Below are 17,703 nucleotides of genomic sequence, written 5' to 3'. Positions count from 1 at the left end.
TTGTTTTTATGGTTGTTACGGTAGGCTAAGAAGCCTTCCGCATCCTTTTGATTTGGCGGGTGGTCTATTCATTCTTGAGAAGCGCCTGGGTTAGAGGTTTTGTAGAGGTCCTTTAGTAGGGGTTGCAACCCTATATACTTTAGCACCTTTGGGTTGATTCAGCCTCCAAGAGGAACGCTGCGCTCAGTAAGGAAGACGAACTTAAAAAAGAGGCAGAGTAACGGTTCAATTCGACTTCCTTACCAGGTACTTATTATTTCATTGTTATTTGAGATAACTGTTATATGAAATATGGGATACTTAGCTATCCTTTAATCTTGTACACTGATTTTCACCCACCCCCCTGGGTGTGAATCAGCTACATGATTATCGGGTAAGTTTAATATTGAAAAATGTTATTTTTATTAGTAAAATAAATTTTTGAATATACTTACCCGATAATCATGATTTAATCGACCCTCCCTTCCTCCCCATAGAGAACCAGTGGACCGAGGAATAATTGAGGAGGTGTCAACAAGAAGTACTTGAGTACCTGGCCACAGGTGGCGCTGGTAAGTACACCCCCTTCTAGTATTGTGATAGCTGGCGTATCCCTCCATAGAATTCTGTCGGGCAACGGAGTTGACAGCTACATGATTATCGGGTAAGTATATTCAAAAATTTATTTTACTAATAAAAATAACATAATACAAATTATCTACAAATTTGTCATATTGCTTATCTATTTTCAACTTGCTACACTTTAATTTCCTGTTGTGGTTGGCAAAGTATTTTTCAAGATACAAAAGTAGAGTTTTTTTTGCTTGTATGAATAACTGGGGTCCTCGAAACCTTGTTTTATATAAATTGCAGTGAAGAAAGTCAAAGGCCTGAGCTGCAAATTGTGATGAACACAGAAACTTTGTTTTATTAATATAGATTACAAACCTTTAAAAATGAGAGTATCTGTGTTTATGATATGGACATGTGTAACTTTTTTTTTTTTTATTACAAACAATTTGGGTTACAAGCTTGCTTTTGGAATGAATTAAACTCGTATACCAAGGTACTTCTGTAATAGTTAATAAATTGGTATTATACTGTAACATCTGGACTACATTTTTGCATATTTTTTTTTTCTTCTAACATGTAACAAAATTCTATTATACTAAATCTTATTTTGGATAAAACTACATCATCTGGTCTGATCAAAGCAATTTAATTTCATTTGATAATTTTCAGTGAATTTTCAAATTTGTTATGTTGAAATCATGATGTTTACTATTTTCAGTTGGAAAATGAAAATGCTCTGAAACTATTAGGTGACCACCTCACGTTCTTGGACACTTTAGAGCATGATGAAAGACAAGAGGTTCTTGTGCGAGGTGTTCTTGCCGGTAACGTTTTTGATTGGGGAGCAAAGGAAGTTGTGAAGTTAATGGAAGATGGTTTAGGATTTAAAGAAGCTGCTGATAAGCTCCAAGGTACAGTAATACATAATGATTTTGTTCATGTTGTAGTAATTGTAATTGTTATGAAAAATTTTGTACTGTATACTACTCTGTACATTGTAAGAGCGTGGATCCTCGAAGGTTGAACTTTATTTCAGATGGCTGTTTGAACACAGTTAATTTTCCCGATTAAATTAAATGTAAATTGGATTAATCCTTTCTAAACCCACAAAATTGCTTATTATAGAGGATTTCACATGGTTTATAATACTTCCATGCATAAAATTGATAAAGGAAAACACCATATAGGGCAAATATATTAAATAACTTCACTTTATCTGTAGTAAAGTAAGTTGATACCCAAAGTGAAAAGTTGTTTGGCTATATCAAACACAAGCTCACCACTCTACGATCGGACTTTGAAATGATAACTTTTTTTATTCTACTGAGGTTCTCACATTTTGGCATACTACGTATCACTAAACTTAGGCTCCACTGTTTTTATACAAGTGAAGAGATGTTGTCTTCCTCATATATGGAAAGAGGAGATATATCATTCAGTGTTTGGTCTAATTGCTAGTATACTTTTGTATCCGTGGAAAAAATTTGGTACACATGACTTTCCTTTTATTCCCTGATCTGACAAGTAATCAATAAGATCTATGAAGTGTTAGAGAATCTTACAATCATGCTGATAGCTCCTCTTTAGCACCCTTCCTTTGTCATCTGCCGAGTCAAAACTTTTCATTTCCAAGGAATAGATGTTTTAGTCTCTGGAATGCTAGAAACTTTACCAGCACTTCAAGAAGGAAGCTCGTACCACACCAATCAGGTTATCTAGTTAGAATGTTTGTTGAATTCTGAAGTGTTTGAACAAATCTCCTTATGAACCCTTGTCTCAATTATTTCTCCTTGACCCAACTGACTGAACTGAATTTTCCCTGGCCAATGCTTCTGCTAAAAAAGAGAGTAAGCTTCATGGTCTTCCCTGCCAGGTCACTAATTTAGGAATTGGGAATCGGTCAACTTTTTTTTTCTTTTTTTTTTTTGCAGCCATTTATATCCTTCTACATAACCTTCATTCCTTCATCCTTTCTTCTTCCATCTTGCTGTTTAACTTCTTAACTTTTACTTCTAAGTGGAGCTGCAGGGTTTACTCCAGTTTCACTTGGGTGCTGAAGAGCCTCCTAGGCCCAGCATTGGACTAGAGAACCCTAATTGATAATTTCAATCCAATCCAACTACATAGTAAATACTCAACTTCAAGGCAATAGGGTCAATTTGTAATCTGCTATTCCTTCTTTGTCCCCATAAGCTAAGAAAGAGGAGGATAATGTTCAGTTAGGGTTTTTAGCTTGACAAAACAAAAACTTTTGGTTAGAGAAGTCTTAGTTATATCCGCAAGATTGATCAATAAAAAAATTCTAGGAACACTATCTTTCTGGTTTAGGAAAGAAAATTTAGTCTTTAAGAAAGATGCAGACCAAGAGGTAGATTTAGCCAAGGTATGCATGAATGTAATTAGGAAACAATTGATTGATTTTTTCTTGATGATTTTTTCTTAAAAGTTAATATAGAGATGAATATAGTTTTCAAGTGCTGGCTATTGGAGTTGTCAAATGGGATTCACTATTCATTATTTAAGGGACATTGCTGATAAGTTTGCACTCTTATTCCTTTGGCTTGGTAGTATTTTTTGGTATTGGAATTAACCTTTCTCACCTTCATAATTCCCCTTTTTTCATGGAGTTCCCATGTTCACATTCTTCTACATCTTTAAAAGATACAATAGAATGTTTTTGTTCTTCAACCACACCCATATAATATCAAGCCTCTTATTCTTTTGCAACATGGTCCATCATTCTTTTGGGTTTATCAATACATATATCTTCTCAGGACTCGTCTAACTCTTTTCTTCTACAGTTCAGCTTTCTCACATCTAAGTTGATATTCATGTTATGTATGAGAAATTAATTCATGGTGAAACAAATTTTATTTAATTTGAATAAAATTAACTTTTTTTCAATGTACATTACTCTTACCCTAATTGCCTTACTCCCAGATCTGCTGTTCTGCCACAAATCCGCAGATCTTACTAGAAGTGAAACAGTTTAGTAACTGGAAAACTTGGAAGTATATGCCCATATGTTAACCTACTTGGAGTAACAGGTGTTTCTTCCTGCTAGTATTTGATTACCAAACAATTACATAGATGCACAAATAACTTATGTAAAAGCACTGAATTTGTATTGAAAAAAAAATAATTATGTTTTAAGAAAATCATATCTTTAATGACATTCCTTTAAATATACTGTATTCAGAACTTATAAGTTTGAGTGTATTAACTTACCCTATCTAAATCAAATTCAGAAAATATAAGTAAATTGAAATTTGTTAGTGATTTTTAACATGACATGACATGGAAGTTGCCTAAAATTTAAGGCTAATTCATATTTTGTGATGAGTTTTCTTTTGAATGTTTATGATTTTTTCATTTTTATTAGACTGTTGTTGGGTAAGTCTAGGAAGAAATTATATTTATTAAAAGAAAATGCAGGGGAAAATTGTCATATGATTTGATATCCAATCCTTTGATATGTGGGGAAAGAAATATTTTAATTAACTCCTGGTATAAAACAGGATGGTGATATTAGAATAATAGTACAGTAGGGTTCCGAAATATGGGCGTTCAAATTGTTCGATAGTTCTCAAAAAATTTTTTTTTTTTTTTATCTGCAAAGCCATTCAAAGGCTGGGAGTTGTTGGGTAAGTCTAGGAAGAAATTATATTTATTGAAAGAAAATGCAGGGGAAAATTGTCATATGATTTGATATCCAATCCTTTGTTATCAGGGGAAAGAAATATTTTAATTCACTCCTGGTATAAAACAGGATGATGATATTAGAATAATAGTACAGTAGGGTTCCGAAATATGGGCGTTCAAATTGTGCGATAGTTCTCAAAAATCTTTTTTTTTTTTTTTATCTGCAAAGCCATTCAAAGGCTGGGAGTCACCTGCCACAAAATGTATTACATCTACTATTGTCTTTTCAAGTATTAGTAATCTAGTGTAGGTGTAGGTACGATAACTGATAATAAATGTAACACCCATATTTACCTCACATTTTATTGGCATAATTTCATTATAAATATCTTATTTAAGGCAAAATTCCATGTCTACAATGACATCAACTTTTCTCTATGCAAATCCAGCTGAGAAAATGTAAACATTGAGTTGTGGTTACATTCTCAGCAACCTTTATCTTTTCCTCTTCGTATAACCTTTTGATGATTTAAGTGGTTTTTGTTAATGACAGTAGTAATAACATTTAGATTAGGATAATATTTATTTTTCATAAAAGATCCATCATGATTAAAATTACCCTCACTTTCTCCAATCTCACACCATTATCTTTGTCACTTCAAAGATGTAATTTAAAACTAGTCTTGTACTTTCTTGGTTTGTGTTAGTGGCTCCATAATTAATGTAGGTACAAGTTGATATGAAATTAAACTGACTTATAAATTAAGTTAGTTAAAATATTTTAGAAACAATGTAAAATTATCCTTTGTAAAATTTTGGAATTATTGTAATTTACTGTACTGTGAGTAGCAGTAGTTTGTTATTTTTTACTAAACAAAAACAATATGAATTTCTTGTTTGGTGATGTGTGTAGGAATTTTTAGGGATACTGTAAGTAAAATATTTTCAATAACATTACTTGACACTTAGATGTTTAATGTGTTTGTTTGTTTGTTATGATGGCAACCGAATGTAAAAAAAGGAATGCTCTCTGTTTAAGTCGGCATTTTTAGGAAAAACATGATGTAAAATCCCTTTCATATCATTTATTTTGAAGTTCTAAGAAAAAAGCAAGTAAAACAATACCAGTAATAACAAAATCATTTCATAAACAATAGTTGGTGAAATATCTGTAGCTGTAAAAGCTAGCCTATACACAGATTTTTAAATGGGTTCATTTGTTTGTTGGTTATGATCGGTGATGAAACGTCAACAAACGAATGGTTTCTGTTTTAGGCGGTATGTTTAGGAAAAACATGACGTAAAATTTCCTTCTTTTCATTTTTTTTTCTTTTCTTTTTTGAAGTTCTAATGAAAAAGCAAGTACTGTACTGTAAAACAATATTGTACTAATAATAACAAAATCATTACATAATCAATACTTGGCGAAATATTTGTTGCTGCAAAAGTTAACCTATACAGTACACAGATGTGTGAATGCATCAGTTAGTAGGTTGGCCAAGGCACCAGCCGCCCGTTGAAATACTACCGCCAGAGAGTTATGGGGTCCTTTGACTGGCCAGACAGTACTACGTTGGATCCTTCTCTTTGGTTACGGTTCTTTCTCTTTGCCTACACATACGCCGAATAGTCTGGCCTATTCTTAACAGATTCTCCTCTGTCCTCACACACCTGACAACACTGAGGTTACTAAACAATTCTTCTTCGCTCAAGGGGTTAACTACTGCACTGTATTTGTTCTGTGGCTACTTTCCTCTTAGTAAGGGTAGAAGAGACTCTTTAGCTATGGTAAGCAGCTCTTCTAGGAGAAGGACACTCCAAAATCAAACCATTGTTCTCTAGTCTTGGGTAGTGCCATAGCCTCTGTACCATGGTCTTCCACTGTCTTGGGTTAGAGTTCTCTTGCTTGAGGGTACAATCAGGCACACTATTCTATTTAATTTCTCTTCCTCTTGTTTTGTTAAAGTTTTCATAGTTTATATAGGAAATATTTATTTTAATGTTACTCGTCTTAAAATATTTTATTTTTCCTTCTTTCCTTTCCTTACTGGGCTATTTTCCCTGTTGGGGCCCCTGGGCTTATAGCATTTTGCTTTTCCAGCTAGGGTTGTAGCTTAGCAAATAATAATAATAATAATTTGTCCTTTGCGATTGATGATGAAACTTGAAGAAAACAGTTGTTTCCATTTCAAGTGGCATGTATAGAAAAAATATGATATAAAATCGCCTTTATTTAGTTAATTTTGGATTTTAAATGGCACAGTAAAAGCTAGCCTATACAGTGATGGTTTTGTCATTCACCATTTGTCTCATATAACAAATATGACCTAAATTCATTAAAATTTGTCCTAATTTTAGATCATCTTGCACACGGAAATTATGTATTTACGCCCATCCTGTGTGTAATTTTAACCTTTTTTCAAGTTAATAATACTGTATTGTTTGTAATATAAAATTGATCAATTTTAATATGAGAAACAATACAGTATTACAATATAGTTTATAGAAAGTATTAAAAATGGGTATTCAAAATGTTTGAATGGGTAAGTTGCCTTGGCACTAATGGAATTATTCCTGTTATATTTTTCAAAATATGCCATTTTCCATATATGCAAAGCTGTTGATCGACCAAATTCTTGCATATTTGGCAACCCTTCTGTACTGTGTACCTTTCTCTAGTTTAGGGATTAAATGTCGGTTACTTTATAACCCAATTAATAGATTATTCATTTCCAAATTAATATATTCTATAGGAAAACTGGCCATTTTCTTACTGTCTGGAGGAAAAATATCACAAATGACTTTGATTTTTCACAAATCTTACTACTGCATTACGTTTAATCTAATCATACTAATATTTGCAGCCCGTCCTTGGCTTCACGATGACCTAGATGCATGGATTAAGCGACAGAATTGCTCATCTCATAAATGTGCGGCAATATTTTTAGATAACTCTGGCTGTGATGTTGTCCTAGGAATAATACCATTTGCTCGTGAACTTCTTATAAGGGGAACAAGGGTAAGGTATTCTTGTGGTATAATTATTTTATATTTATTTTCACAAATGTTATCAAGAGAAAAAATTAAGGATGTGAATAAACTGCATGATTTCTCTTCTAAACAATATCAAAATTGCTCTCACTATCAACATAAGTACAGAGATTTATGGGAGATTGAGATTACTGTACATGTTAATTTTAGTATGCTATACACACACACACAAACTCTCTCTCTCTCTCTCTCTCTCTCTCTCTCTCTCTCTCTCTCTCTCTCTCTCTCTCTCTCTCTCTCATATATTTTATTTTTAGAAGATATTTATATTAAAGATTAATGACCTGATTTATTTTATGAAAATTAGTAGATACTGTACTATTAATATCAACATCTATAGTAGTATAGTATACTGTAAATGAGAGCAAATAAAATTGTAATTCTGAGTAAAGTCAATGATTGGAAAAACATTGAGAAAAACAGAATTTTAGTAATGAACTGTTTCGTTTTTATACTCGCCTGATGTTCACATTGCATGTACAGTATATGAATATCAGGTGAATATAGAATTGAAAATTTTTATTATTAAGATTGCTTTTGTTTCTACTAATCTCCCTTGATGTTCGTATTGCTGCTTCTTCAGAATCTCGGTTCATCAATGTTAACCTCCAAAATTTATTAGATTTTCCCATTTTTATTCCTATCAAAAGATATATGCACCTGGTAAAGTATGAAAAAGTGGTTAATTATAAGTAACACGTCAACAGTTTCACATAGTTCAGTTTTTCAGTCGCTGTGGTAAGTTCAAGACGAATCCCCTTCCAGATTTATTTATTGTCATCCCTGCTGGATTTATTATCATTCCTGCACAAGGAAAGAACTGCGATTTATATAACCGTTGTGAGGACTTCGATGTTTCATTGTTCTTCTTGGGGAAATATGCCCAAGTTCTTGTGTTTATAGTACTAAACAATTTATACTGCACAGTACAGGTAATCGTTGACTTACGACATGCGACTTATGACTGTTCGACTTTATGACATGCGACTTATGACTGTTCGACTTTACGACATGCGACTTATGACTGTTCGACTTTACGACATGCGACTTATGACTGTTCGACTTTACGACATGCGACTTATGACTGTTCGACTTTACGACATGCGACTTATGACTGTTCGACTTTACGACATGCGACTTATGACTGTTTGACTTTACGACATGCGACTTATGACTGTTCGACTTTACGACATGCGACTTATGACTGTTCGACTTTACGACATTTTTTGTCAGGGTGATGACGTCACAAGTCTATTGGAAATAGTACGCTAATAGGACAAATATTTCCTAGGAAATAATTATATTCTTGTATAGAAATAAACTGATTTACCTTGGTAAATTAATATTTTCTTTTATTGATGATATACAATATCCATTTTCAGTAAAAAGTACATTAAGTAAATTTTAGTATATGTTGAGTTCATATCATATGTCTGGTGACTTCATATTACTGGCAGAAAGCGATCAGGCAATACAGTGATTTCCTTCCAATAGACTAACGACTAGAATTAGTATTCTCATTATCAAAATATCAAGTAACGATGCAAAGTAAGTATTTTGTGGGCCTGTATTGGTTATTATGAATGTTGCGTAGCGTAAATATGACTCTACGCTATTTTTATTTAATATCTGATAGCAGATCGATATTTATCCAAAGAAAGCACACTATTAGGACAAATTTGTTTTTTAAAAATAATATATTTCCTTTTACATTATGAAATTAAATACTTTTGCTTGGTAAGTTAGTATTTTCTTTCATTTCTTGCAAGAAAGAAGAAAAGGGATTTACATATTTTGCAAGTCATTCACTGTAGAGTTTACGTCACGTGTCTGACATTTTTTCGGCGCGTTACCAAATAATTTATTACATTTTTCCCCACCATCAAAGCACCGAATAACAGTATCAAGTGTTCTGTGGTCTGTATCACTAGTTATGAAAATGGTACTACTTACTTTAAATTTAAGTAAAAAAAGTCTGATGACGCCATATTTCTGGTGAAAGGCAAGTGGCAAATCAAGTGATTTCCTTTTGATGCATTACTAATATTCCCATAATAGAAACATCGAGTAATGAGGGAGAGAGAGAAATATTGATTGTTTGATTTGCTGTAATATTTATTATAAAGATATTTTAAGTAGGAAAATTAAATAAATGATATATGCACATAATCGTAGTTCAGTACCGTGACCTTGAGATCAGCTGATGCCTACCAAAAGTAAAACCAAAGTAATAGTTGAATATTGAAATAAACCTGAAATTTGGAAATAGCATACAAACATGCTTTAATAAACCTCAATTAAACAATAATTTCTAGTGTAAAATGAAGGTTTAATAGTGAACTAAAATTTAGATACTGTATGAAGCTTTAAAAAGGAACTAGCCGTAGGCACGCACTCACACACAGAAAAGAGAGAGAGCGTATTTGTATGATTAATAATACTGGCTATAAACGAACTATGTGAAAACTGATATTCCGTAATGTACTGGTGCTGATGTAATATTCATCATGAATATATTTCAAATAAATTAAGAAATTATATAAACAATACGCCATTCGTATGTGTATGTACGCATTATCTCGATATGGTAGCAGGATCTTTAGATCAACAGCACAGCTGATCACAACCAAAGGTAAAATGTTTCCGAAATTGAAAAAATAGTATACAATAATGCTTTATTAGAGCATATGATATCCTATGGAACAAGAAAATTAAATAATGATATACAGTGAGAAAATATTGATAAGATATGACTTGGATGATTGCCGAATCATAACGCAGCTTAATAAATCTACGAAAACTTTACTTTTCTAGTTCAAGATCAACTTACTAAGCGACTCTCGGTCCCTACCTCCATTGTAAGTCGGCGATTGCTTGTAGTAAGCTTACGCATCATTTATAGAACGACTTGACGTTCAATGTGCATAACGACCGAGGAGAAAAAATTATTGTTAGTTCTTGTGGTGTTGCTAACAATATGACATGCTAATTATCACATACCTGCCAAGTTTTGTTTGTGATAAGCTTTAAAAAATATCAACATTTTCAACTTCCTTTGTTGTTCTCAGAAGGCCAGAGAGTCTTTGTTTGTAGGCAGTAAGTCCGATTTGCTTGCTCTGCCAATCTGACTTCTAGAAATAAAGAAAAGGAGAGCAATGGTCTAGTAAATCCTTCTATCTCTAATCCTTGCATGGCCTTATCTGAGAAGTCCCAGAATACAAATGAGACAAAGAAAATTAATAATAAAAGATAATGTCCATCATCCAGTGGAACTTTAGAGGTATAAGTACTAGTATTGATCAATTAAAACCTTTCCACTGGTTCTTGGATGCAAAGATAATTTGTCTACTGGAAACCAAGATCAGCAACAAACCATTTAATCCTGGACTCATTCTTTTTGTAGAGCCCCTCCTTTGCAAGCTCTAAAAGTTCAAGGTGGCACAGGTTTTATTATTCACAAGTCTGTAAAATTTGAAACCATCCTTCTCAGTACACCACTACAGGTACTGTATGTGCTGTTAGGATGCATATCATGAAAAAAATCCCTTTATGCTTGCTATGTCTTGAACTTTCTTTAAAACTTTTCCTCTTAGACCTTTTGACCTCCAAGACCTAATCAATCATCTCCCTCCCCTTTATATTAATGGGTGATTTTAATGCAAAACATACTTTATGTGGTGGAAATGTGTGATAGATGGGGTAATCTCGTTTAAGAATTAGTCGACAACAATGATCCAATACTAAAGAATGATAGCTCTCCAAATAGGTATAGTGCATTCCACAACTCTATATCAGCCATTGATTTTTCAATCTGGTTCTCATCCATTCGATTGGATTACCTTTGGGCAGTCAATCAAAACCTACATGGCAGTTACCATTAGCCAATAATGTTAAATTATGTCCACATTCTTCCTTCTCTGTGTCCACCAAAAAGGAAATAAGGATAATATTAGAAAACTTCAAGGCAACTTTGTCCCTAGGCCTTTTCCAATATTAAGAGAAAATAATAGATATATATATATCTGACCCTAGAGATGTAGCAGAGCTACTTACTAAGCTCATCACTCATGTATCATGTACTGATAATTATTCCCCAGCATTTCAACAAATTAGAGCTTCAGCATCTGTTGCTCCTCCTACTTCTTTCAATACTGAAACTTTTAATTTACCTTTTTGTATGGAGGAGATACAAAATGCTATCTCTAGCTCTTCTTTGACTGCCCCAGGTGAGGATGGCATCCAATGTGAATTGATTTCACATCTCCCACCGGATACTAAGGAATTTTAATTAAAAACCTTTAATGATTTATGGGCTTCCCAGACATCTCCTGATTCCTGGCATACTTTAATTATAATTCCCAGCCAAAAGTCTGGTAGAGACTCGGAACTGCCATCTAGTTATAGGGCTATAGCCTTGACTACTTGCATATGCAAACTATTTGAGAGAATGGTCAACAGTAGACTTTTGTTGTATCTAGAATTAAAAAAAAACTTTTATCAAACTGGAAGTTCGGCTTGAGGAAGAACCAAAGTATGTTAGACACGCTGCTGATGTTATCAAGGGAAATTTCAAATCTCCCTAATTGCAAAAAGGTGGTGTCCCCCCAAGGCAGTGTCCTCAGTGGGATCTTATTTGTTGCTGTTATCAATAGTCTCATGAGTCACCTACCTACAAGGATCACTATTTGTTGATGATTTTGCAATTTATTGGAGTGGGTCATCTGCACTACAAGCTTCAAATTGCTATCAATGCTGTTTTTGTATGGGCTAATACTAGTTGTTAAATATTCTCTTATTAGACCAAAGCCATTAATTTTACTCGCACAAGTAAAAGAGAAGAGATCCCCACCCTTTCTTAAATGATTGTATTTTGCCATATGAGGGCAATGCCAAGTTTCTTGGGGTAATTTTTGACAGGAGAATGACCTCTGTCTCCATATAAATGACCTATCCATCAGGGTCAAGACGTCGCTGAACATCCTGAAAGTCGTATCACATTTTGACTGGAGTGCTGATAGAACAACTTTGTTTAGAATTTGTACATCTTTGTGTCAGGGCAAGTTAGACTATGCATGTCAAGTTTATGAGTCAGATGATAAGAGTTTGCTAGGAAAACTTGAATTTGTTCACAATCTGGGGCTCTGCATGTGTACTTGTGCATACAGAACATTTCCATTGATAGTCTATATGGGGATTTTAGCATGCCTTCCCTTTTTATCTGTAGAGATTAGTTGAGTTAAGCTTAAGTTTGAGGTTTTTAGCTAAGTCCCTCACTGTGAAAAACAATCCAAACAGTAAGTATGTTAGGCCATCTTTTAGATGCGACCCTAACAGATCTATAGTCTCCAAGCCTTTGGAAGTTCAGCTGAAAAATGATGCTAGAGAAATGGGTTTATTAACAGCACAGGTAGCAGAGGTAGTGTATCCCAAGCCTCCCACATTGGTGTAATCCATCTGTTGAATGGTTATGGCAGAAGGGAATAATATCTAACCCAGTGAGGTAATGAAAAGGGAATTCTTAAATCATATGGTTCAACATCATGGGAAACATGTTTTTACAAATGGTTCCATATCGGCTGCGGGAGTTGAGAGTGCTGATGTGGTGAGGGATGTTGTTATAAGGAGGAAACTTCTATCCTCTCATTCAGTATTTACTTCTGAGCCATATGCAGTAATTCCCGCAGTCCAACATTTTTTAAAAATGGTGATCAAAATAGTTTTTATACAAATTTTATGGATTGCATCAGTGTTTTACTCTTAAACAAATTGTACCATCCCATCATTTAGTACAAGAGTTGCAGGACTGGGTAGTCCTTCTACAGTGTAGGAAGAACATCAGTGTTCACTTTCTGTTGGGTCTCTGTCCACATTGGGGTGGAATGGGAATAAATTAGTAGCTTCAGGGCTACTTATCCCATCCGCCATAAGTATTCCTTACAAAGACCTTAAAAGTACTATACATTTTCACAGTAAGAATAATTGGCAGACTTGTTCGTCTGAACTGACCACCAATGTAAAATTGAAACATTCACCCTTCAATGGATAAATGTTCATCTTGCAATTGTACAAGGAGGAGGCATAACATCATTTTAACCAGGCTGTGTATTGGTCGTACACATGCAACCCACAGGTATTTAGTGAAGATTGGGTAAGGGAGACAAGCCCTAATTGTAGTACCTGTCAAGTGACAGTTGATATTTAAGTAAATTTTAGTCAAATGTCCGGTTTTTAATCTTCAGAGGACACATTCAATCCAGGTCAAACCCTTATTAGATATACTGAGGGAAAGTTGTAATACCTTGAACTAGAAGAATTTATACACAATATTGGGTTTTATCACAAGCTTTAATTAATTTATTTGATTAATCTTTAATTCCTTCCTATTTCACATATAGATATTATACGAAAGTAGTGTGACCGGTTTTATAGGTTGAAATGATAGCAGTTCGTTTGAGTGTGCGGATACAGTTGATTAATTTGTATCATATAGTGCTGAATGGCCATGAGTTTTTGACCCCTCCCTATCCAGGCCATGTTCCTCGAGCCGTCAGGAGACGCTTCTTTGCGATGTCCCTTTGGGGTCTCGTGACGATCACGCTGTAGGTTTGCGGGACCACAAATCTAGTGCTCCCGTTGCGTAGAACCTTCGGTATCTCGCAACACAGGATCTTCGGGTCCTCGTCATGCTAAGCCCACTGCAGGACCTTTGGGTTCTTGTCGAGAAGAACCTTCAGGTTCTCGCGGCATGGATCCTTCAGGTTCTCGCGGCATGGATCCTTCAGGTTCCTGTTGCATGAAACCCTCGGCTTCTTGCAACACCGGTTACATTGAGCATTCGGGCTCTCGTGCCACCCATCACGCTGAGCCTTCGGGCTCTCGTGTCTTTGGTCTCCCTTTGCGTTGATCCATTGGGTTCTTGCAACCTTTGTTACGCTGAGCCTTCGGGCTCTCGTGCCACATGTCACCCCGAGCCTTCTGGTTCTCGTGACAGGTAGTCTTCGGTCTCCTGTTGTGTTGATCCCTTGTGATCTTGCAACCCTGGTTACGCTGAGCCTTCGGGCTCGTAGACAGGGAGTCTTCGGTCTCCTGTGGCCTTGATCCCTCCCGTTTCTCGCAAGCTGCGTTACGCTGAACCTATGGGCTCGTGCCGTTTGTTATGCTAAGCCATCGGGCTCTCATAACTGGGAGTCTTTTGACTCCCGTTGCGTTGAGTTTTTGGACCCTTGCATCCGCAGTTACGGTGAGCCTTTGGGCTCTCGTGACTCGCGTATACGCTGAGCCTGTCAGCTCTCATAAGATTGAGTTTTCGGACTCTCGTCACGCTGAGCCTTCGAGCTCTCGTGACTGGCACTACGCTGAGCCTTCAGGCTCCCGTCGCGTTTGTTACGCTAAGTATTTGGGCTCTCGTTGCGTCGGTTACGCTGAGCCTTCGGACCAGTGTTGCCAGGATTTCTAAGTGAGAAAAGACCAACTTCTAATCAACTGCAGCTTTAAAAGGCCAATCCATTAGTAAAAGTATAGCCAGCCTTTTTTATGATATTGTTAAAGGTTAAATAATTTAAAAAAGGGCAAATTTGAAGTTTTTAGCCAGAAAAAGGCCAACCTGGCAACCCTGCTTCGAACTCTCGTATTCCTGGGAGGCCTTTAGGTCCTCATTGCGTGAACCCTTTCGGTTTAACATGATACTATTCTTGATAGATCTCACCATTTTTAGAGTTTTGGTGATGTTTTTAGTCAAGATGATCTCCTAGGGCCGCGTGACCAGAAGCTTTCACGCTCCTTGGTTGCCCTCCCCCAGGGTTTCATATCTCTGCTCTTGTTCGGTCTTCTGCTGCATCATGCGGTAGACCAGAGTCGCGTGACAGAGCAGCGTCTCGCGGTTTTCCACCTCCACGAAATCTGTCTCATTGCCAACACTCGGTCTCTTTGTCTCTGGACGAGATTCCTTTTGTGTTTTGGCTGCGGAAGGTTTCCCTGGCCAGGTCAAACTCCCTGTTAGGTGGGTCTCTCACCAGTCTCCCCAGCTTCGTGGGCCTCCACCTGCCCAGAGACAGTTGTCGCTCATGCACCAATGCTCAGATTCTCCCCCGAAGGGAAGGCCAGTGCTGATTCTGCCTACTCTCATTCCAGGTGCCTTTCCTCCTCCTGATCCCAGGAGGACCTCAGAAGACTGCGCAAGCAAAGCCTCCATGTAGAGAAAAATCCCTCTCTCCTTGTAAGAGGACCCGGAAAGAGAACGCTCCAGAACTCCAGGGAAGTCTGCTACAGTTCAAGCTCCCACGGGCCATACCTTAGAGGAAGAGGATTAGACCATCTCCTCCCAAGGAAGACGGGATAATTTCTTTTACAGACTCGTTCCGCCTCACTCCATTCGAGGTGGTAACAAGGGCGGCTCGCCCAATTGTTCACTCTGACGTGATTCCTTCTCCTGCGGAATCCCATCTCCCTTGTAGGACAGAGGAGGTGGCAAAGCCAACTCTGATGGAGGAACTTTTGCCCCAGCACAGAGAACTGAAGGATTTGTTTATGATCCCCAAGTCCTCGGCTAGAGCTCCCCCACTTCGGCTGAGAGGCAGAAGGAGGTCTCCAGTACGTCGACAGGAGTTGCCTTGTCTTCAGCTTATTCCGATGGCGACTGTGACCCACTCTTGGCTCCTAGGGGTGAGATCTCAGAAGTGGAGAGGCAAAACTCTCGAGGACAATGTCTTGCCAGGTGTCGCTAGCCCTAAGCTTTCGGAGGCTGACCAAAAGGAGACTGAGCACGCCTTTTAGCAGGTGTTAGCATGCATTTGTTCCCTCTTGAAGGAAAGGACATGGTCCTCGACCAGTTCTTGGGTATTCATAGACCCCTGAAGTCCAGTGCAGCTTTGCCGTGGTCTCTAGATCACTCCATAGAGGAACTGTCAAAGGGCACACCCTTTGAGAAACTAACGGGATTCCAGTCTCATTCTCAGCCGTATAGATACTCAATCAGGAAAAAAGTTGCTAAGTATGCCATACAGGCAACTTCGTGGCTTGATTTCTGGTTGGGTTCTGTGGGACAACTAGTCTGGTCTCAGAACTGGTCTCGGGACTCCACGACGAAGTCTATGGAGACATTCCTTTTGTCCGGTACCAGGGCAATAGAGTTCCTCTCCCATCAGGTGAACCTGTACCCTAACACCATCCTGAAGTGGAGTATGTTAAGCCATAACACTCTCATCCAAAAGCCTTAACATCGACACCTTACCCTCCTCAGCCACAAAGGAGACCAGCCTCCAAACCACCAACAAAGAGGGATAGGGACCCGAAACAGCAGGGTTCAAAGGTGTCTAAACAGTCCTTTCGAGGAGGGAAGGGAAAGAGGGGATCTGACCGAGGCTGGTTCCACTAGGACGGGCAATCCTCCCATATGTCCTTCTGGTTGGGGGGGGGGGGGGGTTGCCTGGAAAACCGCTGGCAAAGGTGGCTGCACCACGGAGCCAAGTTTTGGATGATCAACGTGATTTTTACAGGGTATCGCGTCCCATTCACTCTATCTCTCCCTCCACTGATTCGGGATCCAGTCCCAACGAATTCCTATGTGAAGGGATCTGCAAAGGAGTTAGCCCTTTGTGCAGAAGTCCAGACAATGTTGGAGAAGGGTGTTCTTCATTAGGTCTTCAACAGGTCCCCAGGCTTCTGCAGTTGACTCTTTCTTGCGAGAAAGACGTTTGGAGGCTGGAGACCAGTCATCGATCACTCAACCCTGAACAGGTTTGTCAAGCAAACCCCATTCAGGACTTCATGTGCACACTGGATCTCAAAGATGCATACTTCCAGATTCCAAACCATCCGACTTCGGTAAGTATCTAGGAGTCATACTAAGATTCCAAACCATCCGACTTCGGTAAGTATCTAGGAGTCATGCTAAGATTCCAAACCATCCGACTTCGGTAAGTATCTAGGCGTCATGCTAAACTAGAAGCTTTACCAGTTCAAGGTGCTGTGTTTTGGTCTTTCCACAGCACTTCAGATGTTCACAAGAGTGTTTGCCCATATGTTATCTTGGGCTCACAAAATCGGCATCCATCTCCTGAGGTGTCTGGATGACTGGCTGATTCTGGCAGACTCGGCAGCGACCCTTCTTCGCTACCGAGACGAACTTCTTAGGTTTTGCCAAGATCTGTGGATCATGGTAAACCTCAAGAAGTCTCATCTGCTCCCCTCTCAGAAACTGGTATACCTGAGCATGCTATTAGACACCAAAAAGCACAAAGCATTTCCATCAGACGAAATGATTCAGAGGCTGAGGGAGGGAGGTAGCACAGCCCTTCCTCTGACGAGAAGAGCTCCCAGCACAAAGCTGGTTGCGTCTACTTGGCCACCTATGTTCCCTTGCCTGTCTAGTTCCCAACAGACACCTCAGGATGAGATCTCTCCAGTGGCATCTAAAATCCCAGTGGAGTCAGTCCACCAATTCCCGGAAATGCATAGACT

At 37.7% G+C, this 17,703-nt stretch overlaps 1 protein-coding gene across 1 annotated transcript in view; it reads left to right on the top strand.

The window, feature by feature from the left end:
- Positions 1 to 17,703, top strand: part of LOC137630667 (4'-phosphopantetheine phosphatase) — a 110,955-nt gene that overhangs the window by 64,314 nt on the left and 28,938 nt on the right. Inside the window, exons 12-13 of the mRNA XM_068362281.1 lie at positions 1,271 to 1,463; positions 7,059 to 7,213. Coding sequence (XP_068218382.1) covers positions 1,271 to 1,463; positions 7,059 to 7,213 — 348 coding nt within the window. The remainder of the gene's footprint in view (positions 1 to 1,270; positions 1,464 to 7,058; positions 7,214 to 17,703) is intronic.

This window comes from Palaemon carinicauda, chromosome 38, assembly GCF_036898095.1.
Source record: "Palaemon carinicauda isolate YSFRI2023 chromosome 38, ASM3689809v2, whole genome shotgun sequence".
Lineage (NCBI taxonomy): Eukaryota > Metazoa > Arthropoda > Malacostraca > Decapoda > Palaemonidae > Palaemon > Palaemon carinicauda.
This window is presented reverse-complemented; position numbering and strand designations above follow the sequence as displayed.